Source organism: Sylvia atricapilla, chromosome 22 (genome assembly GCF_009819655.1).
Source record: "Sylvia atricapilla isolate bSylAtr1 chromosome 22, bSylAtr1.pri, whole genome shotgun sequence".
Classification (NCBI taxonomy): Eukaryota; Metazoa; Chordata; class Aves; order Passeriformes; family Sylviidae; genus Sylvia; species Sylvia atricapilla.
Window position 1 is genome coordinate 6,491,428 of NC_089161.1, and position 25,972 is coordinate 6,517,399.

The window sequence follows — 25,972 nt, forward strand, 5'->3', positions numbered from 1 at the left end:
GTCTAAATCAGGTCCTAAATCAGGTCTGAATTAGGTCCCGAGGGGCGCCCGGACAGCTGGAGCCCGCGGAAATCCGGGATTTGCTGCCACCAAACAAACACGGGCCTGTTTAATCTGCCCTGAGCAAACGGGCCCGCCCAGCTCCTCCCGGCTCTTCCTGGAGCCTCCGGGCTGCGATTCCCGGCACTGTCCGAGGGTTTGATCCCGTCCTCCATCCCGGGCAGTGGGACCGGGCCAGGTCCATGGAAGGCTCGGAGTGCCCAGCTCGGGCCGGGGGCTCCTTTTCCAGCCGCCACCTCTCCTTGGGGCCCGCTCAGGGCCGCGGTGGCTCCGCGTCCCCCTGGGGCAGCACCAGCACGGCGGGCAGGAGGCTGCCGTGGGGCTCCGGGAAGGGCCGCAGCTCCTTGTTCCCGAAGCGCGGCGACACGGGGTCGGCCAGGAAGCGCAGGTGGAAGCCGCGGCCCAGGCAGTGGACGAGGCCGCCCAGGGCAGCGCAGCGCAGCGCCGCCGCCTCGCCCAGGGGCCGGCTGCCGCAGCGGTACCACAGCCCGGCGCCGGCGCGGCACCGCGACACGGTGACATCGGTGCCGCCGGCGCCGCGCCGCAGCTGGAAGCGGTACAGAAAGCCGTGGGCGCTCACCAGCTCGGCCGTCCTGTCCTCGTCGCCCACGGCCGGGCTGGTGGCCCAGCCGTCCCCGCGGGCGTCGTAGCGCAGCAGCAGCGAGCGCAGGGTGCCCCCGGTGACGTAGATGTCCCCGTCGCAGGCGGCGGCGGCGTGGGCCACGGCGAAGGCGTCCCTGGGCAGGGCGGCCGCCAAGGCCCAGCGGTCCCGCCGCGGCTCGTAGCGCTCCACGCTGGCCAAGCACTCGCCGCCGATGGCGTACAGGTGACCGTCCAGGGCCACCAGCTGGCAGCGCGGCCGCGCCTGCAGCAGGGGACAGATGTCCTGCCAGCTGTCGCCCAGGGGGTCGTAGCAGAGCACGCGGCGGGAGGGGCTCCGCGCCCGGCCCGCGCCCTCCCAGCCGGGCACCACGAACAGGTAATTGAACATGGAGCACACGGCGCAGCCCCGCCCCGACACCTCGGCCGGCAGCTGGCACAGCTGCAGCCAGCGGTCCCCGTCCTCGTCGTAGTAGCAGAGGCGGCCGCGGCGGTGGCCGGGCTCGGCCGGGGGGACATCGGCCACCACCAGGCGCGGCCGCCCGCGGCTCCGCAGCGCCGGGAGCAGCTCCCGCTCGCCCGCGTTGAGGCGGCCGTAGGCGGCCGGGGAGCGCAGCAGCTGCAGGAGGTGCCGGCTCATCACCTGCAGCGCCGAGTCCTGCAGCGCCCGCAGCTGCCGCGCCTTGGCCCAGCGCAGGACCTCGCAGCAGTTCCCCAGATGCACTTGGCCGGCTGCTGGCGCCTGGTTCGGCTCCGGGCCCGCAGCTGGAGCCCCATCGGGCAGCGGGAGCTGGGGGCACGTCCCGGGGGCGCTGCCCTTCCCGCCGGGAGAAGGCGGCTCGGGAGGGCTCTCCATGCACTCCTGTGGAGCTGTGGAGGGGCTGGGATCAGGAATTTCCAAAGCTGGGTTCTCCCGCTGGGTTCCGGGGCTCTGCGGCTCCGCCTGGCGCCGGGATGTCCCCGCGGGGACGAAGGGCAGGGACGTTCTCCTGGACACCGACTCGGAGACGGACTGCACGAAGTAGTCGTAGACTTTGCCCCGCAGGCCAGGCCGGGGGCTGTCCCTGTCCGTGTCCTGGCGCTCCGGGATGAAGCTCTCCTCCACCTGGATCTTGGCCACCGAGGAGAAGCTGTAGGAGGTGTCCTTGCCCGCCTCGCTGGCCGTCAGCAGCAGCCCCAGGCTGGAGGTGACGCTGAGGGTCCGGAGTGACCCCGAGCCGCCCTCCCGGCTCCTGCCGGCTCCAGCCGGGTCCTGCTCCGTGCTCTGGGCACATCCATCTCCCTCTGTCCGGGCATCGCCAAGCCCTGGGGAACGCCCGGAGCTCGGGGAGGGTGGATCGCTCTCCGCGGGGCTGCTCCGGGCTCCGGCCTCGGCCCCGGGGGCGTCAGAGCCCAGCTCACTTCCCTGCCGAATTCCCGGGTCACTTCCCAGCCCGATTCCTGCCTCGCTTCCCAGCTCACTTCCCAGCTTGCTTCCTGGTTCGCTTCCCTGCTCACTTCCCAGCTCGATTCCTGATTTAATCCCCAGTTTATTTCCCAGCTCGCTTGCCTGCTCACTTCCCCGCTCAGTTCCCGGCTTTATTATCAATTTGCTCCCTGTCTCACTTCCTGCCTTTCTCCGTGGATTATTTCCCGGCTTGATTCCCAGCCTGCTTCCCGGCTTGCTTCCTGGATGATTTCCCAGCTCCTTTCCCGGCTCTTTTCCCAGCTCATTTCCCGTCCCGCTCCCGGGATCACTCCTCAGCTCAGCCCCTGCTTCCCTTGCTGATTTAATTCCCAACTTCCATCCCAGTTCCCTTCCCAGTTCCCTGTCCGTCCTGGCCGGACCGAGCGGGGCTTTCCCGGGGATCAGCTCCTGCTCCGAGCCCACCTCCTCTCCTTCCTCCTCCTCCTCCTCTTCCTCACTCCTTGGAAAACTCCGCTCCCCCCAGAGAGCCGCGTGCCGCATCCCGAGGCCATTCCCAGATTTGTCCCCTCCATCCACCCTCCTCCTCCTCCTCACACCCCCATCCCCATCCCGGTTTTCCTGCTGCTCTCCCGGCGGGATTTTTCCCGGGGGAGGGGAGCGGTTCCTGTAAAACCTGAAGGCCAGGGACAGGAGCAGCAGCGCGGCCGCCGACAGGAGCAGCTTCCCGGGCAGCGGCATGTCCGAGTGCCAGGCCGGGGGCACCCGCTGGGGCATTTTTCCACGCAGGAATGCCGAGGAGCCGATTAATGATTTGCCGGGAGCGGCCGGAGCGCGGCGGGCCGGGCCAAGGTGACTTTGAGCGGGCAGAGCTGGCAGGAATGTTTGGGATGGGCTGGGCTCCAGGGAAAGGTGCAGCCCAGGGTGCCCGGGAAACCGAGAGAGGCAAGAACGCGAAGGCAGGAAAAATATCCCCGAGGAGCTGCTTCTCCTTCGTGGTGCTTTAAAAAGGGTCACGCAACGAAAAAGGGGAGAGAAAAAAAAAGTTGTTTTGCCCAGCAAAGGCTCCTCATCCCTCGGTGCTCCCGGAAAAGGGAGGGAGCAGCAGCCGGGAGCCCTTTGGGCTGATGCCGAGCAGCTGCTCGGGTGACGAATTCAGCGGCTGATCCAGTGATTAATTAATTCAGCGATTAATTAATTCAGCGGCCCTCGTTGGCTGCCTAACGCGGGCTGACGGGAAAGAGCCCCGGAGCCTGTGGGGTCTCTCGGAGGCCGCCGTGGAAGCGGCGAGGAGGGAATGAGGAGCTGGTGGAAAAGGAGCTGGGGGCGTCGGGAAGAGGGGAAATCCTGGCACTGGGAAGGAAATGGAGGCTGGAGCTCAGCTGGAGGAAGGAATAAAAGCAGGGAGAAACTGGGGATGGGAGGAGATGGCAGTTGTCATTCCTGAGGGATGTCAGGGATCGGAGTCACCGTGGGGAAACTGAGGCATGGCAGGGCTGCATTCTTCCCCTGGGAATGTGCTGGTGGTGGATCTGCTCCTGGCCTGAATCCCGAAGGTTTCAGGGAATTCTTGCCCCCAAGACAGGAAAACTTGGGCCGTGGCTGGGGGGAGAGGCGGGAGCCTGGGGAATGGCATCGCTTCCCACCGCTGCCGAGGGATCAAAGGGATCCAACCCCACTCCTTCTCCCTGAGGGAACATCCGAGAGAGGCGGAAAAAAACGAGGGAAGAAAGAGCCAAACCGGGGCTGGGGGTGGGTGGAAGCTCCTGCTTCCCGCTGGCTCCATCCCAATCCGATGGGATTTTCCTAAGGGATGAGCCCAGGGGATGTGGGGGCTGTGGGGGTGACACGCCCCAGCCCCTGGGGGGCTGCGGTGGGAGGCGGCCGTGCCAGGGGTCTCCAGTGGGAGATGGGAGCTCAGGGAACTCGTTCCCTCAGCTTCCCAAACCTCATCCCAGCGGATCCCCACCAGCCGCTTCCGGAGATTTTGGGCTGAGGAGGAGCCCCTGCCGCCCCTCGGGGCAGGTTCTCCACCATCCCTGAGTGCTGAGGTGTTCCCCTGCCCAGGCCGGGATGCTGAAATTCCCAGGACGGCTGAAATTCCCGTGGCGGAAGGAAAGGGGCTGGGCCCCCAGACCCTCCGGAGCTGCTCTCGCCTGGAGGATCCCGTCCTAAACACCAAAAATGTTTTTGTATCTCTGAAGAGATCGGAGAGGGAGCACAGGAATGACCTCCCCGGGCTGCTTCTGCACTCAGGGGTCCCTGTGCTCATCCCTGCTTCGGGCACGGATCCACCAATGGCTTCAGGGGAATATTTGGGATGTTGTTCCCTGCTGTGGGGAAATGCAGCACGGAAGAGTTCGGAGGAATTAAGATATTTCAGTTAAAAGCTGGGGTTTGGAGCACGGGCAGTGTCGTACACCCAAATCAGCGCCAGCCAAACCCTCCCAGCCTCTCTCCTCCATCCTGTTGGGGAAAAAAAACCCAAAATCCATCCCTGGGCGGCTCGGTTTGGCCAAAACCTCGGGAAAGATTGTTCCTGCCTGGAAAGGCGGGCGCTGCCGGGGCTGAGGGAGCGGGGCCGCGTGTGGAGTCTGGGCACGAGTTCCAGGGCTCGGCTAATTGGGAAAGGGTCCGGCAGCCGCGACCTCCCGGGCCCCGCTCCGCTCCCTGCCGCGGCTTTCATCCCGCCGCTGGATCTACAAAGATCCCGGGAAGGAGGAGGATGAATTATTCATGCGCTCGGCAGCCCCCTGACCCCGGCCGGTAATGAGGGGGGGAGGCGCGGGAGGCGCCGAGAGAAGCTCCCCCCGACTCTCCTGCAGGGCCGGAGCAGCCCCGGCTCCTGCTATCCCACAGAACCCGTGGGTTCCGCGGATAAATCCCAGTTTATCGCCGTGCGAGGGCAGCGGGAGAAGCGGCGCTGACGTCTGGGCGCTTGTGACTCTAATTGAGCGTAATTACCTCTTCCAAATCTGCTAAAACCTTTCTCAAAGTCCCCTGGAATTCGGGAACATCGATAACGCCGCTCCTTTGGGGTTTTCAGCTGCCGTCAGCCCCTCGCGAAGGCGCTGCGGGTTTGGGGTTTTTTTTTGGCATTATGGTGTGTGTGTGTGTTTTTTTTTTTTTTTTTCTTTCCGAGCTAATCAGATCTCCTCGGAAGGTTGTCAGGAGCGGATCTGTCAGCTCTCATCAATAATGGAACAACCTGAGCCGCTCCTTTCCCCTCCAGCCTCCTCCTGCATTATTCACTGCCAGCGCCTCGAACAGCGGGATCAGGAACGGGGGGAGAGGGGGGGATCATTGGGGTCCTCTGGAATTTCCCGGAGGGAGAGCGTGGGGAAGGGGCAGGGGGGAAGGTGGGTCCAGCAGAGCGTGGAGGGATCCCTCTGGTGGGATGGGGGGATGGAATCCCTTGGTGTCCCTCGGTTTGCAGGAATTTGGAAAAACAGGCGGCAGCTCTGCCCCAAAACAAAAAGAAATTCCCAAATCTCCTCACTCCTCTGTCTGTGCCAACCTTTGGCTCATCCATCCGCGCCAGAATCCCTGGGGAAAGACCCGAGCATCCCGAATCGGGGTGGGGTTGGGATTGAAGGCCCACCGAGCCTGGCGCTCCTGTCGCAGCCGCTGGATGGTTGCCTCGGGTGGGAATGTGGGATGGGATCCTTTTGTGTTCCTTGTTCTGCAGGAATTGGGGAAAACAGGCAGCAGCTCTGCCCCCAAATGAGGAGAAACTCCCAAATCCCCTCACTGCTCTCTCCGTGCTGGCACCTGGAAATCCCAGCCTTTGGCCGATCCATCCACGCCAGGGCATCCATCCCTTTTCCCAGGGATTTTTCCCAGAGCATCCCGAATCGGGGTGGATTTGGGACTGAAGGGCCACTGATTCCGGCATTCCTGTCCCAGCCGCCGGCCGGGGACATGCCGGTGCTCCCGAGGTGACGCTGGCGGTGGAGCCGGCTCCCCTGGAATGGCTCCTGGTTTCCACGGTTCCGGGAACGCTGCTCATTTCCACGGTTCTGGGCTAAACCCGCCGCATTTGCATTTAAATGGAGCTTCCGGCGGCTGGAAGCGCTCGTTTTTCCAGGCGAGGAGGCCTAATGGCTGTTAAATCCTGGCGGTTGTTTAATTACGGCGGGATGAGGCCCCTGGAGCGGCTCCCATCCATGAGGAAGGCGAGAAGGACCCATGGCAGGGACTTTCCAGAGCGCGGGGTGAAACTGAGGCAGGAAGAATTCCTGAAGAAACTACGTTCCCTCTGAAAAAACCGAAGATTTTCTTCTCATCCGTGGAGTGAAAACGCAGATCCGATGGGATCGGGATGGAGGGAAGGGGAGCTGCTCCTCCTCCCACACATCCCAGCCGGTCCCGATCCGATTGCTCCCAATCCAAACGATAAAACTCCGGGATTTTTATGGGAAGGAGCTCTGGAGCTGCCGAGAGTTCGTTCAGCTCCTCTGAGGCTGGGAAAGCAGCGAGGTTGGCAACAGAGCGGGGAAGGGCTGGAATCTGCTTAATAACAATTAATCATCACGGTAATAATGATGCTTAGCACTCGTGCGGGGCTTTGGGAAGATGAGGCGCCACACGGCTGCCGGATAATCCTCCAGGATTAAGAGTTCCCAGAGGAAAAGGCTGGGGAGCGCCCCATCCTTGGGATCCTTTCCCCCCGGGAATCCTCCCAGCCGGCTGCTCCACAACGAGGGAAAACAGCCTGGAAAACCTCCAGCATGGGGCAAAACCACCTGGATTCTGCCAGGAGCCCTGGTTCTGCGGGATTGGCACCATCCCGGGATGGGGAGCGTGGGAATGGCCGCATCCGGCCCGTTTCCATGGGGACAGCTCCCACCAGGGGCCCGGTGCCGGCTGCCCGCTCAAGTGTGAGCGCTGACATTTGGGGTCGGGAGCCGCCTGTCACTTGTCATTCCTCAGCCAGCCCGGGACGAGCGGCACAGCCGGAATCCCGCCGGATAAACCCAGTGATCCACGGCCCTCGGGCTCCCGGTGGCCTCGGCAGGGCTGGGGACACGTGCGGGCCCTCCCCTGGGGACACGAGGCCTGGAGCACCTTGGGCTTTTCCAGGGAAAAACTGGTCCTTGAATCCTCCATTCCTCCTGCTCCCACTTCCAGAGCCTTGCAAAGCCTCCAAGATGGAGCTGGGAAACCTGAGACAGCACTGGGAACCCCAAGATGGTGCTGGGAACCCCAAGATGGTGCTGGGAACCCTGAGACAGAGCTGGGAATCCCAAGATGGAGGTGGGAACACCAAGATGGAGCTGGGAACCCCGAGATGGAGCTGGGAATCCCAGCACAGGTAAAACATGAATTACGACCTTCTCCCAGAAGAGGTTTTCCTTTTTCCCTTTAATTCAATTGTCTGAGGAAGCCAAGACACGGAAAGAGACCGAGACTGTTGAGAGTATAGAAAAAAAAAAGAGCGGGAGAGCCGATGGCTGGAGGCAGGAATACCGGGAGGAGCCGGATGGAGGTGGAGGAGAAGAAGGAAGAGGTGGTGAAGCTTCACGTGAGCTCCAGGATCACTGTTAGGGTGAGCGCCAAAACGAATCTGAAGCCGCAGTGGCCGGGAAGTGAACCTGGAGAGGAGGAAAACGGGATCAGGAGCTCACAGAGCCTCATCCCAGTGCTGGGATTCAGAGCAGGACAGGGGCACCCCTGGCTGGGAGGGAGATCGCCCCCCAAACTTGCCCCAGGGGTTGGGTGGGGTCAGGTGGAGATGAGGGGTAGGGTGGGAGTGTCTGGTGTGAGGATATTCCTGAGGACACAGGGGAGGGCTGGGAATGGGGCAAGGAGATGGGAAAGGGCTTGGCATGAGGCAAGGACAGGTGGGTGAGGGCATGGAATGATGCAAGGAGAGATGAGAAAGGACACGGAACAAGCCAAGGAGATGGAAAATGGCCTGGAATGAGGCAAGGACAGATCAGAAGGGGCTTGGGATGAGTCAAGGAAGGATGGGCAAGAGCTCGGGACGAGGCAAGGAGAGATGTTGAGAGCCTGGAGTGAGAGGTTGCCCAGGGTCCAGGCTAAGCCCAGCCCCTCCCTGCACAGCCCTTCCCTCCCCGAGCATTCCCACAGAGATCCCAGTGCCACCAGCACCGCTCACCGTTGGAGTCTTCTGGTCCTCTGGGAATATTGGGGTTTTCTAAGGGGAAGCAAACAGCAGAGAGACAATTTTAGGGGCGAGGAGCCGAGCGGGGGCCCGCGGCGGGCGCGGCGAGGCGGCGGCGAGGCCGTACCGAAGACGATGAGGCGGGTGTGGGTGTCGGTGGAGCCCAGCGGGTTCTGCGCCGTGCAGCGGTACATGGAGCCGTTGAGCTCGGCCGGGACCCGCTCCAGCACCAGCTCCTTCCCGTCGTGCTCGGCGCTGCCGTCCAGGAGCCGGCTCCCCACCCGCGTCCAGGTGAACAGCGGCTCCGGGAACACCTCGTTCTGCAGGGAGAGGGGCACCGTGAGAGGGGAGCGGGGACGGGCAAACCTGGGGCTGAGATCATCAAACTGGCCTTTGGGCTTAGGTTTGGGTCTGGGTTTGGGTCAGACTTTGGGTTCAGGTTTGAGTTTGGATTTGTGTTTAGGTTTGAGTCTGAGTTTGAGTTTTGGTCTGGGTTTGAGTCTGGGTTTGGGCTTAGGTTTGAGTCTGAGCTTGCGTTTGGGTCTGAGCTCGAGTTTGGGTCTGACTTTGGGTTCAGGTTTGATTTTGGGTTTGGGTTTAGGTTTGAGTCTGAGTTTGAGTTTGGGTCTGAGTCTGGGTTTAGGACTGGATTTGGGTCTGGGTTTAAATATGGTCTGGGTCTGAGTTTAGGTTTGACTTTGGGTTAGAAGGGACCTTTAAGCTCCTCCCAGTCCCACCCATCCTGCCGTGGGCAGGGACTCCTTCCACTGTCCCAGATTTCTCCGAGCCCCACCCAAACTGTCCATGGACCCTTCCAGGGTGGAACAGCTGCAACTTCGGCCAACCCATCCCAGCATGGGGACCGTGATACCACCAAGCCAAGCCCATAAATCCTTGGATCGAGGCTGTCCATTGGAATGCTGACCTGGAAGCCCTGCACCAGGATCCGCACGGTGTCCCCCACACGCGCCCTCGTCGGGGTCATCGTGATCTTCGGACCCTTGGGAGCAACTGCCGGGGAAGGGGACAGGAGGAGCCGTCAGTGACATTCCCTGTGCCGGGCCTGCCCTTGGAGGGGTTAACGAGGCTTTGATGGATGGTCCTGGTGAGGGGTGGCAGCCCGGGGGGCGAGGTGACGGCTCCGTGATGGATGGCCGGGCTGAGAGACTCGGGAATGATGGATGGACAGGGAGGGAAGGACCCCCCAGGCGGGAGAACGGGAAAAGCGTGAGGCTGATGGATGGCTGGGATGGGATGGATTGATGGGAAGGAGTTATTTCCCAACCAACCCTTCTCTGCTCGGAAAAAATGGCGAAGCAGGATCAGGTTGGTTTGAAGGCACAGAGATGGACACCCCAGAGGAGCATTCCCAAAAAAATGTGGCCTTGGTGAGTCTCATCCAGGTGCCGTTAGCACAGGAGACAACCCCAAAGCCCGGCTGGCACAAAATTCCAAGGATGGCATGGAAAAAAACAGGAATCCCTTTTCCCATGCCAGACTAGGGATGCTCCTCCTCTGTGACAGAGGGACACCACACAGGATCTGCTCCTGCTTCCACCTGGGGCTGTGTGGATGTCCCAGGTGGGATGGGACATCCCAGGAGCTTCCTGGACCTCCAGGGCCGGAGAAAGGGAATTGGGCAGGAGGGAGGTGGTGTTTTGGTGTGTCAGCTTTGTCCATCCAAGCTTTGTCACAGAGGGAACAAAGTGGACATGTGGACATGACCCTGGCAGGACAGAGGGACAAAGAGCCCCCAGGGAGCTGTGCTGGAGGACACTGGGAGCCCTTGGAATGGCCATCCCTGCCCCAGGGTGCTCTTTCCCTATGGGATGTGGCCCTGCAGCAGGACCAGGCACGGTGTGCTGGAGATGATCCCACCACACCCTGGCTGGGCCCAAAGGCAGCTTTTGGGTAGATGTTGTGGTTAATGCAGGTTTTGTTTGGAATATCTTCACTTTTATTGGGAATTTATATTTTTATATAGGTATCTATAGATTATTTATATTTCTATAATATAAATAACCTATAGATTATTTATATATCTATATTATATATAGATATCTTATAATAATCTATATTTTTTGAGAGAGATATATAGTGTGTGTATTTATACTATGGATGTAGGGAAGGAGTTAACTGGGATCTGCTGGGATGGTGCCCAAAACACGGGAGTGGATGAGCACCCAAGGAGCTGCAGACACCTCTGGGGATCAGGAGAGGCCTGGATTTGGGGACAGGGGACAATGAGGGCTGAGCTTTGCCAGTGCAGGTCTTGGACCTCTCTGGTAAGAGCAGCAAAGCCACGAGGTCTTGGCCTTGGATCTAAACCTGAAGAGCTCCAGGAAGTGGGAAATGCAGGATTTCCGTAGGTTTTGGATGCTGGGGAAGAGATTTCATGTGAAGATGTCGGGAAGCCAAGGAGAAGCTCTCCAGGAGATGATGAGGAGCCAAGTGCTCCACTTGGCCAAGAGCGAAGCCCAGGCTGCTCCACCTGGCTCAGGGTGTGGAGAGCCTTTCCAGAGGAGTGCCCTGAGGCTGGAAAACCCCGTGGAGAGCTCAGCCCCTTCCAGCGGGAGCCAGGAGAGGGGCAGGGAGCCCCAGGCAGGGTGAGGGACCCATGGGTCCCACGGTCACCTGAGGAGCTTCTGCTCTTCCAGGGCCCTGGGAATGTGGGGAGCCAAATTCCCTGGCTTCAATCCCATCAACCTGTCACAGCTCCACGGGCAGGAGCCAACTCGGGAACTCCCTCCCTGGAAATTCCCACTGGGATGAGCTTTGCAGCGGCCCATAAGGGTCATGGCTTGTCCTTGGATTTCCTGGGACTGAGATGGAGGTGACAGCTCCATCCTCAGCTCTTCCCCTTCCTGCTCATCCCAACACAGATTCCCCAAAAATCCTTTTTATCCCAGCAAACCCCACCCTGAACACTGCCCCTGGCTGGGGGGCAATGAACACCTGGAAAATCCCTTCTCCTGGAAATGATGGACATCCCAGATCCCTCTTCTCATCCCAAGTTTTGTGGAACCTTGGCACCACTGCTAACCCAATACAGCCCCATGGGATCCACACACATGCCTGAAAACCCCCAAAGGAAAAGGACAAAAGGAGAGAGAAAAAGAAAGTGTAAGGAACACAAAATGTGGAATTAAAACAACAACAACAAAAAACCCTCTGGGGAAAACCTCAGAAAAAACAGGGGGAAAAGAGCTAAAAAAAAAGGAAGAAAAAGCTAAAAAATGGGGGGGGGGGGGGGGGGAAGAAAAAATTGGGGGGGGGGGAAGAAAAAATACCCTCCAAATTGAGGGAAAAGCCAAAAAATAAAAAGGAAAAAAAAAAAAAAAGGAGAACAGGCCAAAAAAAAAAAAAGAGAAAAGCAAAAAAGTATTTTAAAGGCCAAAAATGGGAGGGAAAGGCCAAAAAGTGGAGAGAAAAGTAAAAAAATGAGAAGAAAACCCCCCAAAATTGGAGAGAAAGTCCAAAAACTGAAGAGAAAAGCCCAAAAAAAAAAAAAAAAAGGCGCCAGAGAGAAAAGAAAAAAAAATTAAATAGATAAAAAATGGGGAACAAAGGCAAAAAATGAGGTGGGAAAAGGCCAAAAAAGGGAGAGAAAAGCCAAAAAATGGAGAGAACACCCAAAAAACAAGAAGAGAACGGAAAAACAAAAATAAAGAAATCCCCCAAAATTGACCAAAGTGCCAAAAATCCCGGACAAGTCCCTGATCCCTCGGCTTACCGAGCGTGACCTCCGACTGCATGGGCATGGAGAGCGCCGGGTGCTTGACCTCGCAGCTGAAGAGGGCCTCGTTGTCGATCTGCGGGTTCAGGGTCCAGGTGAGCGTGGCCCGGGCCTCCACGGTGCCGTCGCTGACGGGCGCGTGCGTGTGCCGGAAGTAATAGATGGGCTCTGCCATGTGCACCCAGCGCGGGAATTCCCGGCTCACCACGGTCTCGGGAATGCTTTCCGTCACCGAATCCCGCTCGGCCGCCAGCCCGCGCGGCGGGTCCGCCGTGGGGAAGGGGTTCCCCATGCCCAGCTCGCCCTCGGCCGCCAGGGATTTCGGCAGCTTGGTGTCGTCCAGGTCGCGGTGCAGGAGGTTCCGGGGGGCCCAGCTGCTGGCGCCGGCCGGCGGCTCCGGCAGCGGGGTGGCCTCGATGGGCTCCCCGTCCCTCTTGAAGTACACCTGGAGGGGACAAAGTGGACAATGATTGACACCGGGGTGTCCCCAGCATCCCAACTCCTTCCCGCGGTCTCCACGGAAAGGTGGGATTTGGGGAGCGGGTTTGGGCTGATGGATGAGCGCGTGGATTTGGTGGGTTAATTGCGGAGGCGTTTGGGAGTTCCGTGTGTCAGAGGGAGGGATGATCCCGCCGGGAGCTCACCAGTGGGGCGGGTTTCCCCCCGGACACCACGCACACCAGGGTGAAGTTCTGCGCCTGGTAGCGGCTGAAGGGGGCCGGGGTGTCCGCGGCCAGCACAGAGATGGACGTCGGGGGAGCTGCCGGAGCACAGCCGGGAGGTCAGCATGGAGTCCTCAACAACCCCCATCCCATCCCCATCCTCATCTTTGTTCCCATTCCCATGCCCATCTTTGCTCCCATCCCTGTCATAATCCCTGTCCTTCTCCTGTCCTCGCACCCATCCTTGGCCCATCCCCATCTTCATCCCCATGTTCATCCTGTTCCTTCTCCTCCCTCTCCCCATCCCAATCCCTGCACCCATTCCCATGGCTATCCTCCTCCCCATGTTCAACCCATTCTCCAGTCTCCTCCCTTTCCCCATCCCTGCCCCCATCCTTGTCCCGTGCCCATCTTCATCCCCATCCTTATCCCCATGGTATCCTCCTCCCTTTCCCCATGTTATCCTCATTATTATCCCCATCCTCACCCTCATCTTCATCTCCATTTCCATTTCCATTCCCATTCCCATCCCTGCACCCATTTCCATGGCCATCTTATTCCCCATGTTCATTCCATTCCCCGTTTTTCTTCCTGTCCTTGTCCCTGTCTATTTCCCTATCCCTATCCATGTCCCATCCCCATCTTCATATCCATTCCTATCTCTGGCCTTGACCCCATCCCTGTCCTTGTCCGTGCCCCTGTCCTTCTACCCATCCCCATCCCTGTCTTTGTCCATGTCCTTTCCTTTCCTCCATCCCGATCCCATGCCATCCCATCCCATTCCTACCCCTGAGGACAGCAGAACAATCCCAATCCCTGCTGTTCCCAATCCCTGCTGTTCCCACCCCGCAGCGGTTTTTCCCTGGATCCCCGTGCTCACCCATCACATTCAGGAAGACATTCCCGGAGGCCAGCACCACCTTCTCCCGTGTGGCTCGGTCATAGATCCCCACGTGGCACTCATAGGGACCGTTGTCGGAAATCCGGACCTCGGGAAGGCTGCGGAGGAGAGACAGCACTCACCGCTCCATCCCCTTCCCGCTTTCCCGTGGGATTCATCCCTCGGCACCCGGACATGGCGGCGTTGGACAGGGATCAATAAACCCTTAATGACTCTAAAGGCTGTGGGAGGAGCTCGGGAATGCCTCGGCAGCCTGAATTCCCCGGCACCGACAGCTCCTCCCGGGGGAAGGAATTGTGTTATTGGAAGGAGACGTGGGTGGGAGCACAAATCCATGACCACGGATGTCGCCTGCCCGCGGAGTGCCAACGGGAAACCTCGGCACAGGCCCTGCCAGGCCACCCCAGCACAGCAAAAGCAGCAAATCCCAAATTCTGAGTGAACCTGGAGCGCTCATCCATCTGCCTGTTATCCAGAGGCTTTAGATAGATTTGAGACAAACAGGAGAGGAGGAGCTGTGCCAAAGGATGGGTGCTGCTGGAGCTGGGAATGCTCGGGAGGCCGCACAGGGATCACGTCACTGACGGGTAGCATCCCACCTTTCTGATCCTCAGCATCCCACCTTTCTGCTCCCTAATATCTCACTTTTCTGATCCTCAGCATCCCACCTTTCTGATCCCCAGAATCCCACCTTTCTTCTCAGAATCCCACTTCTCCTCAAAATCCCTGTTTTCTGCTCCTCAGAATCCCACTTTTCTGGCCAGCAGCATCCCAATCTTTTTGTCCATGCAGCAGAACCCTCCTGCCTCACCAGCCGGCACCATCCCACCCCATCCCATGGTGCCAGTTGGCACCTTCCCGGCTGGCAGCACCATCCTGCCTCTCCAGCTGGGAGCATCCCACATTTCCAGGCAGCACCATCCCGCCTCTCCAGCTGGTCCCATTCCTCCTTGCTGGTCTGCGACTTTCTACCTTCCTGGCCGGAAGCATCATCCCAACTTCTCCAGCTGGAAACATCCCACATTTCCAGTTGGCAGCATTATCTCAGCTCAGTGGATGGCGACATCCTGCTTCTCCAGCAGGAACCATCCCACATTTCCAGTCAGGAGCATCATCCCACCTCACTGGCTGGAAACATCCTGCCTTCCCAGTCGGAAGAGTTATCCCACCTGACTGGATGGGAACATCCTGCCTTTCCAGTTGGCAGCATCATCCCACCTCACCAACAGGAAACATCCGGCCTTTCCATTTGGAAGCGTTATCCCACCTCACTGGATGGTGGCACCGCGCCTCTCCAGCAGGAAGCATCCCGCCTTTCCAGCTGGCATCATCCCACCTCACCAACTGGGGACATCCGGCCTTTCCAGTCAGGAGCATTATCCCAGCTCAGTGGCCAGAAGCATCATCCCACCTCTCCAGCTGGAAGCATCCCACCTTTCCAGTCGGCGGCATCATCCCACTTCTCCACCTCCCTGGGATGTGGGGAACATCCCACGTTTCCAGTCAGAAATGTTATCCCACTGCTCCAGCTGGAAGCATCCCACCTTTCCAGTTGGCATCATTATCCCAGCCCACTGTCTGGAAGCCTCATCCTGCTTTTCCAGCAACATTCCCCCTTCCCAGCTGGCACTGCCATCCTGCTGTTGTGGGGAAGAGCATCCCAGCACCACCCCTCCTTCTGCCTGGCAGATTCCTGCCGTCCAGGAGATCCATCCTCCTCTCCAGCAGCCTCATCCCGCCTCATCCATCCCATTTGGATGGGAGTGATTCCCCCATGGAGCACTCAGGTTAAAAATCCCGCTCAGGGGAATTTTCCCTTCCAGGGGGATTCTGGCTCTGCTTTTCCCTTCTCCCAGCCCCTGGCTGGCTTTCCGCTCCAAGGATCCCCCTGGAAGTGAACATTCCCTGCTTTCCATGGATACAACACTTCCAACCAAGCCTCTGCCATCTGTTCCAGCCTCTGACTATCCACACACGGATCAGGAATCTCCCGTTAGCAGCACTTCGGAAAGGCTCTGATCCTGCTCCATCCCTTCTGGAAGGATTCCTTGGGATTTGCATGCAGATTTTGGAGCCTGGCCGGCTCAGTTTGGCATTCCCAAGGACGGGAGACAGGGAACAACCAGCACTGGGAAGACAAACACTCCCTGGGGTGTTCTGTGTTGGGAATATGGGAAAAATGGGATTTGGAAATTCCTGAAGTGATGCCATAGGATAAGGGTGAGATTTTAATCAAGGGAAAGGAAAAAAAATTGGGATTGGAGAGATTGGATCTCTCCCAGCTTTGTTCTTCACAGCTCTGAGCCGGGATGGAGAGAGGCAGTGCCAGCAGCCCCTGGGCCGTGCTGATAAGGCCGGGAAAACGCTGATAAGAACAGGGAAACGCTGATTAGTCTGGCTGCTCCCGGGATAACGCTCCCTGGGATGGTTCCACTCGGGATAACGCTGACAAGGAGTGGGAAAATGCTGATAAGGAACCAGGAAAACGCAGATGTGGCTGACTGCTCCCAGGAAAATATTCCCTGGGAGAGTTCTGCCTGGGACGGCGCTGATAAGGACTGGGATAATGCTGATAAGGACCGGGATAATGATGATAAGAATGGATCCCCCTGGGATAAAGCTCTTTGGGACTGCTCCAGCTGTTCCTCAACCACGGTAAAGATTCCCAAAAAAAGAGAGAAGAAATAGACAGGAAAAGAAAAGGAGAATGAACAGGGCCAAAAACATGGACTGAGAAATGCTTCATGCATCCCCAAACACTTCGTGGGCTTGTCCAATTTTTGGGAGAGCCCAAAATCAGGCAGGACCTCCACAAAAAAACCCCAATGACTGGGAAAACCAGCTCTGGGAATGATCTCCTCACCAGGCCAGGTCCTGCTTTCCCTGGAAAAGAAAGGCATGGTGTGAAAACCTTTTCCCGCCAGCATCTCCCAGCTCCATGCCCAATTTCCTGGTCATTCCGGAGGCTTTCAAGTGCCTGGTGCTGGGGCGGGGGAATTTTCTGCTCCCAAATTCCATTCGTTCTACAACGTGTGGAGAAAGGGCAGAAAACAGAGCGACTGGAGCCAGGAAACGTGGCAGTTTTTCCTCACAGGGTCAGGGAAATATTCCATGGGCAGGGAATGGTTGAATCCTTGTTCTTTCTCCAGGGATTCTCCTGATTCCCCTGTTCCATGCACTGGGATTGTTTGATCCTTGTTCCTGCTCCAGAGAGATTCCTCATCCCCCATTCCATGCACCAGGAATGGTTGAATCCTTCTCCAGGGATTCTCCTGATCCATTGCCCCGTGCACAGGGAATGTTCGATTCCTCACCCCGTGAATTCCTTCCATGGGCATGGAGAATCCTTTAACCCAGTTTAGTTTCCCGATTTTCCCGGTGCTCCCGGCTGGAGGCAAGTGATGGCCAAACCCCCAGGAGAGCCCTGGATTTACAGCTGGAGTCAGGAATGTGGAATTCCTGCCTGGAGCTGCCAAAGCCTTCTCCAAACAGGAGCCAGTCATGTCAGGAGTTGGTTATCCTCGGGAGCAGCTCGGTGGATCCAGGGAAACCAAACACAGGGATGGAGCAAGCCTGGAGCATTCCCAGAGCATCCCCTGAGCATCTCTAAAATGCCTGGAGCATTCCTGGAGTATCTCCAGAACACCCCTGAGCATCCTCTGAGTAACTCTCGAGTATCCCCAGCATCCTCTGACTCCCCTGAGTAACCCTGGAGTAACTCCTGATCCACCTGGACATCCACGTGAGCATCCTGAGCTCCTCCTGAGCACCCACTGAGTATCCTCTGAGTAACCCTGGAGTGTCCTGAGCATTCCCTGACTATCCCGAGTATCCTCTGAGTAACCCTGCAGTAACTCCTGGTCCATGGGAACATCCATGTGAGCATCCCAAGCTTCTCCTGAATATCCTGAGTGACCCCTGAGTGACCCCTGAGTGACCCCCGGGCATCCCCAGAGCATTCCCAGAACAATTCCTGAGCATCCCAATCTTCTCCTGAGCAGGGCCTGAGGATCCTCCTGATCCATCCCATAATATCCCCTCCCTAGCCCTGTTTTTCAACCCTTTTCCCACTCCAAGCCCACATTTATTCCCAATTCTCCTCAGGATAAAAAAATAGTTCCAAACATAGGAGGGGAAACCAGCAAAACACTCCTGAAAAATCCCAAATTCCAAAGGACTGGGAAGAGCTTCCCATTTCCAGGCCCCGCCCCTTCCGAGCCATTTCGGGTGTTTCCAGGTGGAAAACATCCCGTGACTGGAGGAAATCCTGTTTTTTTCCCCACCACATCCTCAATTTTCCTTTCCCCCACGCCAGGAAAAACGAGCTGGGAAAATCCCACAAGAAATTCCCATTTCCCGAGGATACAAGGCCAGAAAGAAACCAGGAGGAAAGGAAATCTGATCCCAGTTTTTTCCCCTTGGAGGAAGCCTCTCCTGGCCTCTCTCCCGAGCTCCAGTGTCGGTTCTAGAGCAGCAGGAACGGAGCAGGTGTGGGATCAGGAATAAACCTGGAATTCTGGAAGTGATTGCCACTTGGAATAAAAGCAAGGAGATGCTCCCATGCCTGTTTTATAAATAACTATGGATCTGGTTTTCCCAGTTTTCCCAAGCTTTGGGTTTCTCTGCCCATTCCCACCTCTCAAAATCCCCATTTTTTCCAACCTTTTCCCTGAGAATCATCAGGAAAATGGGAACATTCCTTGGATGGGGACGGGTTCTGCTGGAATCCTTTCAATGGAGCCAAAAATAGGGGGAAAAAAAATCCTAAAAATTTTGCATTAATATGGAAAACGGACTCACCGCACGGTGGATTGGTAAACGAGGTCTTCCCGCTTCCGGTAGTTTTCCATCTGGGAAAAGTTGGTGGAAAACATGGCATCGAAGGTGAAGATCTTCTGCTTGATGGTGCCACCGTCAGTGACCTGCGGGAAACAATCCCAGTGTCCCAAATATGGGAATTTTGGGCCCATTTTTGAATATTTCAGAGTTTTTTTAGGCTGGGAATTCCAGTAATTTGATTTGGATTTGAATAGATTTGTTTGAATCGGAATGTATTTATTTAGATTTGAATAGATTTATTTGTGTTTTAATGCAATTTTTTACTATTTTGATATTAATTTTGATTTGAATAAATTTATCAGAATTTTAATATGTATTAAATATGGTAAATACATTTCTTTTAATATGTTATGCAGTGTATTTAAATATGTACATTTGAGCTCTAGTTTTGGTTTTAATTTTAGTTTTAGTTCTAGTTTAGGTGGGGTTTTTTGTTTGTTTTTGTTCTTGTTTTTATTTTTATGATATCATGATTTCCCTATTTATCCATGGAATCCCAGCATCTTTCAGCTTGGAATTTATGGATCAATGATGCCCCTGCTGAGCTGAAATCAAAATCCAAGTTTTCCATCCCATTATTCCATTTTCCAGCTGGGAATTGTCATTGTTAAATAGAAAATGGCTTTTTTAGGAATTGTTTATTCCCTGTGTCTCCCAGCACCTCTGGATTTATCTTCCCTGCTTTTGAGGAGGAGTCTTAGTGGAAAAATAAGGAGAAAAAAGGGAATTTTGAGGATAACCAGCTCCCAGCAAAGAGTCAAAATTCCCATTGTTTAAAATAAACCCAGAGCAGCAGCAGAAGATTTTGGGATTTCATCTTCAAATCCATCATTTTTCAAGGACAAAACACCAAATCCCCACCCAACCCTTGGTCAAAATTCCATCATTATTTCCAATTTCCTCTTTCCTGCTTTTTTATGGCAAAAAGAGAAAAAAAAAATCCGTCACTAAAAAACCTCTTCCGATTTATTGTCCCAGGCTGAGGCTTTTGTGGGGAAGAAAATCCACCCTGGCACGGATGTGGGATAAAGAAAAACGGGAAAAGTGACGGGAGTTGTAAATCTCCAGCCTCGGGAAGTTTCCAAGGATTTTTCCTGACTTTTCTTTGTGTTTGAGGACAAACCTGGGAGCTGCTCTGGAATGGAGAAAGGATCCCAATCCCAAGGGATTTTAGGGATTCTTGTAGGGTGGGAAGCGCTGGGAATGGTGGGGGTGGCACCCATGGATTGGGAATTTTCAGCCTTGGGATTTTTCCCAACATCTGGACAGATGTGGGCCCAAATCCTGCTCTATCCATGGACAGGAGTAGGAAAACGCCACTGGAACTGGAGTCACCGCTGGAATCACCCTCTGGGAATCCTCATTCCCTGAGGAATGAGCCACATCCCCGAGGGAATTCCAGGTAGTTAACGGCTCCCAGGAAAAAGCTCAGCAGGAATTCTCTGTCTCCAGGGATCAGCCCTAATTCCAGCCTTTGATCCACCCCGGGGGAATTATTTGGGAAGAGAAACTCCACAGGAATTTGCAGCCCAACAAAGGAGGATAATTGGGCAGCATCCCACGGTTCCTGTCCCAACAGATGTCTCCACATCCAGGAATTTTGGGAAAAGGGGCCCAGGAACACATTCCAGGCTCTGCTTCCTGCATTACTCATAAATCCCAAGAAAAATCCCATTCCCGACAGAACTCGGCTGTTCCAGAGGCAGCTCCCGCCTGCTGCCCTCCCCTCCACAGTGACCCGAACAAATCCCCAAATCCATTAAAACGAGCATTTGCTGCTCCCAAAATCCATTAAAAATCTCCTGACTCTCCCATCAGGATGCCCAAAGGATCCAAAATCATGGGGAAGTGATGGATGTGGGGTGAAGGGAGTGAGCTGGGGGCGGTTGGAAAGGGCTGGAATTGGGATCTGATCCAGATTCTGTGTCCTGAGGACGGATCCATGGATTCTCTTTCTCCAAGCAAATGGAAATTACTCTGGGAAGAGGGAAAATTCCCTGGAGCAGCTGCAGCACTCCCGGTGTTTGCGCAGGGGAGGGGGACACAGTGTCCTGGAAAATTCCAGATTTTGGGTTTTCCTGCTCATTCCCTGGAGAATTACAACTAATGGGAAAAGCTCCTCATCCTGGAAAATTCCAGATGTAGGTGTTTTCCTGCACACCCCCTGGAGAATCAACTGGGGAAAACCCATTATCCTGGAAAACTCTTGGTTTGACTTTTTCCTGCTCATTCCCTGGAGAATCAACCGTGAAAAACTCCTCATCCTGGAAACCTCCAGATTTAAGATTTTCCTGCCTATTCCCTGGAGAATTGACCAGGAAAAACTTGTTTTCCTGGAAAACTCCTGTTTTAGATTTTCCCTGCCTCCCTTTCCCTGGAGAATCCACTGCTGTGGAAAGCAGTGACCACACCGGGGGATACTACTGAGAGCAATTCCATGGATACCACTGGGAGGAATTCCCATAAACCACAGACACCACCAGGAGCAATTCTAGGGCCCTGCTCCCAGCAATCCCAGCTCCAGCACGGATTTCATTCCCTTCTCACTAATTACCTCGAGCACCAAACTCTAATTAATGGAGGCTTCCACCCATTCCTGCCCCTCATTCCCGGGTATCCCAGGAATCCCACTCGGCACCGGGAGCAGCCAGGGAATGGTGCGTGGCCCTGGTCTCACACCCCAAATCTGCCAAACTCCGTTTGCAATTCCCAAATTCCCACACTCCCAGTCCAGCCCAACCCAGCTCTGCTTCCCTTCCTGCTGCACGGCGCAGATTGGAGCCTCCGAGGATTTTCCCCTCCCTCTCCTGCTTCCTTGTTATTTTCCCAGAGCTCCATTGGGAAAAGGAGCCAATTTCCCAGTTCCCATCCCGGCACCGACAGCACAAATCCGGGATCCGGCACAACCTCAGAGCTGCTGGCGTCGGGAACCACGGAACAGCTCCGGGTGTTCCCGGCCTCATTCCCAGTGGATTCCACCACCCCCATCTCCCGCCAAGGCTTTTTCAGGACGTCTCCAGGTGCAGATCCATGTTCGCACCTGTTCCCGGGAACATCACACCTTCCGGAGGTGTCGGGATTGTTGGGTGTTAATTAACGCCTCCGCTCGTGTTCCTGTTTATTCTGGGAAGGGTTCCCTTTGCTCATCCCGGGAGCTGGAACCGGCGGCGTTCCAGCAGCTGGGGAGTTTCCCAGTGGGAGGGAAGGGTTGTCCCTGTCTGTGCCTCATCCCTGGGGAACCCAGGGGGAGCGCTGGAATTGTGGGTGTGGGTCACAGTGTGGGGCTTCTCCGGGGGTTTTCACCCGTGGGATGAGATTCCTTGCCCTCGGAGTGCACAGATCCCAATGGGATCATCCACCTGGGAGTTATGGATGCATCCTGTGGGTTATGGATTCATCCCTGGGGTTATGGATCCATCCCACAGATTGTGGATCCATTCCCAGCGTTATTCCCAACTCCATTCTCCACCAAAGTGCTGCCATTGACTTTTCCACCTCTCTCTCCCTTTCCCTCCCCATTCCCGACCCTGGAGCAGCTCAGATCCCTCAGACTCCTGGAGCTCCCTCTGCTCCCTGTCCAATAAATCCCAGGCAAGAGGAGCCTGACCTGACCCCAATCCAGCGCTCCGGAGCCACATCCCCATGATTTACAAGCGGAATAAATGGAACTCCGCAGCTCCAGTGGCCCCGCCCCGGCTCTCCCGGATCCATCCATCACCTCCAACACCCCGGAGCTGCCACTGGAGCTTTGGGAAGCTGCAAAAGTCTGGGAGTGAGACAACACAGGGAGAAAAACGGGGGAAAACCTCAAAATCAGGAAGGAATTTGGCAAATCCTGAGATGCTCCATGAAAACCCAACTTCCCAAACCAGGAAAGGAGCAAGAGGGAAGGAGGGGTAAAAACCCTGGAAGAGAGGGGGGATTTGTGGGGATAAAAATAAAAGCTGGGATATTTTTGCCCTTCCCTTTCCCTCCGAGGTTTCTCGGAGCATCATTTGCTCCGGAGCAGCAGCCGCTCCCACTCCCGCATCCCTCCTCGCAGAGGGGATTATGCAAATCCAGCCCCAGCTCCCGGGAAAGTGGGTTAATCCAATATTACCGAGTGGAAAAGGGAAGGAAAAACCTGGTGGAGATGGCGGAGCCAGCAGAAAAAAAACCAGAACTCCCTAAAAAAGGAGCGAGATGAAGCCAATTTCAACCTGGAATTTCGGATTTTGGGACAGGTTTGGGGTTCTATTCCCTGCCTGAATCCCCTGTCCAGCATTTAGGGATCAATCCATAAATAATTGTCAGAAAATCCACCTGGGATTCCATGGAAATGTTCCTGTGCACACATCACATTCCAACAGCCGGATCTGTGCCCATCCTGTCCCCGTTTATAAACCTGGGGATGGAGAAGAGCCTTAGGGAAGGGCTGCTCCTTGTTCAGGGAGCAGGAACAGGATGGGAAATCACAGGAAAAACATTTCCAGCTGCTCCATCCGATGCCACTGGCGCCACTCCCCCTCTCTTTGCCTCCTCCAGGAGTTTTCCCTGGAAAACTTCCGTTTTTCTTGGATAAAACCATTTGCAGTTGGCAGATCATCCCAAATTTCCGTGGAGAAAACTCAGGATTGGTGAGCCTGAGGATGGATCAAGCCTTGGGAATGATGATCCAGGGGCATCCAGCTTCAGCCTCCAAATCCCAAATTTCCCTTCTCCAAATAAAACCGGGCTCCAAAACCTTCCTTTCCCAAACAAAACTGGCCACAAAACCCCTTTCTTTCCCAAATAAACCAGGCTCCAAACCCCCGCTTTCCCAAATAAAACCAGTTCAACATCCCAAATTCCCAAAGATTTTGGAAACACGGAAAGTTATTTTTGAAAAACTCCACATGAAGATCCCCAAACTTCTCCCCAAACCATTTATAGCCCAAATTTTCCCAATTCCTCCCTTTCCCTCATCATTTTCCACCTACCAAGCTCTTTCCAGAGCAGTGCCAACCTCAGCTCTGAGCTCCAAAATTCCCAACCCAGCACAGAGCCGAGCTTTCCTGAAATCCACCCGGCAGTCACCCCAAAACACCTGGAATAAACCCACCCGGAGCCCTCGGTGATCCCAAATCCACCCCACGTCCCTCCCGGCCGTGTTTTCCGAGGCCAGCCCAGCTGCCTCCCTGCTCCCTGGAATTGATATTCCCATCAGCCAGAGAGCTCCGTCTGCTTTTCCTGCCTCATCCAGCCTTGACCTTCTGTTCCCGAGTGTTGGAGCAGCCGGGCTGGCTCCGCATTCCCATTCCCGAGGCGTCGGATCTCACCCGGTACCAGACGATCTCCCGCATTTTCCCGTCGGTTTTGAAGTTGCATTTCAGGGTCACGGCGTCTCCCACCACCACCGGGGGCAGGGGCTCGATGCTGACGGTCAGATAACCTGGAAAAGTGGGGAAAAAAGGCAGGAAAAGAGAGCTGAGCTCCAGGGGAGTTTGGATAGGGGGTTAAATCACTGTTTTCCGGGAATTTTAGGGATTATCGGCACTGCTGGATGCCAGGGAAAGCCCTGCCGAGTGCTGACCCCTCGCAGGGATGGATTGGGCCCCAAAGAAACCCAGATTATAGGAAATCCTTCCTGAATTTGGGAAAATCCCAGCAGCCACCATTCCCTTCCCAAATTCCCATCATTCCTATGGAGCTGCTGGCTTTGCCTTGGGCTCCACCATCTCTCCCCATTCCCTGCCCTGTGCTTCCAGAAAACTTCCCAAATCCCTCATTCCCAACGGGAATGGCTCCAACAGCTTCCCCAGAGGATGCACAACCCCCACCTGGCGGTTTTCCAGCTCCTTCCCCATCTCCCCACAGCCAGACTCTGGATCCATCCTCACTCCAGAGGGAAAATTGGAGCCTAGGGAGCTCCATCCATCCCTTTTCTCCCTCTTTTCCCTCGACTTGTTGGAAAATCGGGGGCATGGAGCAGCCAGAGGGCAGCAGGGCAGGGAATTGCATTCCTGGTGTATTTTCCCGCCTTTCCTGCAGCTGCTGGGAATTGATGGATTGACAGAGTGGCAAATCCCAGCCTTTCCTCAGCATCCTTCCCTGTTTGACACAGAGACATCCAAAAAAATTCCAAAATCCCTTTTTATCTTTAGTCACTCTTCACACCAGGCGGGAAGAAGTCTGGGAAACAGGAGCATGTTTGGAAACAGGGCTGGAAATCTGAGATTCTTTTGTGGAAGATGCCCTGGGAGGGGAGAAGGTGAATTCCCAGGGTTTTTGTGCCTCCCAGGCAGTGATCCGAGGCTCAGCATTCCTTGTAAAACAACTTGGAGGTGTTTGTGCCATAAATCCCAGGCACGACCTGCGGGAGAACACGCTCCGGGAACACGTGCCGGCTGCGGCAGCAGGGCAGCGTGGCCTGGAATATTGAACACCGGGAAAAAACTGGAAAATCCCATTTTCTGCTGCTTTTGGGGGGCTGTGGGAACAGCTCTGCACAAGGAAATCCAGGGGGGAAAAGTGGATTTTTGGGAATGTTTGGGGGTAGGGCTGAGGGCTAAATCTCTCTTCAGCTCCAAGTGATGCTCAGAATGAGGGAATTTTGATGTTGCATCCCAGAATCCCGGCTTTCCTTGCTGTGGGAACAACCCAAATCCTGGCCAACATTCCCTGCCCACCTGGGGCCGGCGCTTTTCCGGCCTCTCCCTGCCTGTCCAGGGTTTATTTTTGTTCCTAAAGCGGGGATTAAATCCCTGCGATCGCCAAGGCTGCATGAGGGGCCCTTGGATTCAGGACTCTGCAGATGGAAAAGGCAGGAATGGGAGGAGGAGGAGGAGGAGGAGGAGGAGGAGGAGGAGGAGGAGGAGGGAGGAAGGGCAGCTGAGGTCTCTCTGTCTGCCCCGATTCCCCTCGCTCGGCTTTTGACATTTCCAAACGCTGGGATGAGCAACAGGCGCGGAAAACCGGCTGGGGATGAGCAAATCCTTGGCAGCGCGGCGGGATCCGCCCCAAGGAAATGGGGATGGAGGCTCCGTGCGTGCGGAAAAGCTCTGCCCTTCCACGGGGCTCTGCCTTTCCACGGGGCCCCGGGTGGGATCGCAGCCCCCGCCTGCCCCCGGATCAACGGCAGATTAAAGGGAGCCGGGGAGGAACTGGCAAAGCTGCGGCAAAGATTGGATTTTCCCTCCTGTCCATGGATGCAGAGATCTAGGGGTTCGCAGAGTGGCATTTCCAGATGTTTCCCATCCCTCTTCCCACACTGGTCCCTTCCAGACCTGCACACTTCCATGGGAAATGGAACAATCCCCACCCCAGTCCAACTGCCGTGGGAACTGGATTTTCCCTCATCCATGGGATGCAGGAATTCCCAGCTCAGCATTTCCAGATGTTTTCCATCTCTCTTCTCACATTGTTACCTTCCAGACCCTATGAGCTCCCATGGGAAAGGGATCTATCCCCATCACAGTCCAGAGCAAAGATTGGATTTTTTCCCCTGTCCATGGGATCCAGGAGTTCCCAGCTCAGCATTTCCAGATGTTTTCCATCCCTCTTCCCACACCATCCCCTTCCAGGCCTGTGCACTTCCATGGAAAAGGGATCCATCCCCATCCCAGTCCAGCCAAGGCTTTTGGTGGTGTTTGGACCATTCCCTGATTTTTGGTGGACTTTTAAA

The 25,972-nt window shown here is 56.0% G+C and overlaps 2 protein-coding genes across 2 annotated transcripts in view; both read right to left on the reverse strand.

The window, feature by feature from the left end:
• Positions 1-313: 313 nt before the first annotated feature.
• Positions 314-2,842, reverse strand: KLHDC7A (kelch domain containing 7A). The gene has a single exon (XM_066334597.1). The coding sequence runs from the start codon at positions 2,840-2,842 to the stop codon at positions 314-316; it is 2,529 nt and encodes an 842-aa protein (XP_066190694.1).
• A 4,569-nt stretch (positions 2,843-7,411) lies between these two features.
• IGSF21 (immunoglobin superfamily member 21) overlaps positions 7,412-25,972 on the reverse strand; it is a 36,666-nt gene continuing 18,105 nt past the window's right edge. Inside the window, exons 2-10 of the mRNA XM_066334206.1 lie at positions 23,628-23,740; positions 18,292-18,413; positions 13,471-13,589; positions 12,573-12,688; positions 11,926-12,373; positions 9,118-9,203; positions 8,320-8,512; positions 8,187-8,225; positions 7,412-7,659 (exon numbers count right to left, since the gene is read on the reverse strand). Coding sequence (XP_066190303.1) covers positions 7,586-7,659; positions 8,187-8,225; positions 8,320-8,512; positions 9,118-9,203; positions 11,926-12,373; positions 12,573-12,688; positions 13,471-13,589; positions 18,292-18,413; positions 23,628-23,740 — 1,310 coding nt within the window. The 3' untranslated portion in view covers positions 7,412-7,585. The remainder of the gene's footprint in view (positions 7,660-8,186; positions 8,226-8,319; positions 8,513-9,117; positions 9,204-11,925; positions 12,374-12,572; positions 12,689-13,470; positions 13,590-18,291; positions 18,414-23,627; positions 23,741-25,972) is intronic.

Bases quoted from the DNA above. Each gene is read 5' to 3' on its own strand.
- KLHDC7A (XM_066334597.1), bottom strand. From the start codon at position 2,842: ATGCCCCAGCGGGTGCCCCCGGCCTGGCACTCGGACATGCCGCTGCCC.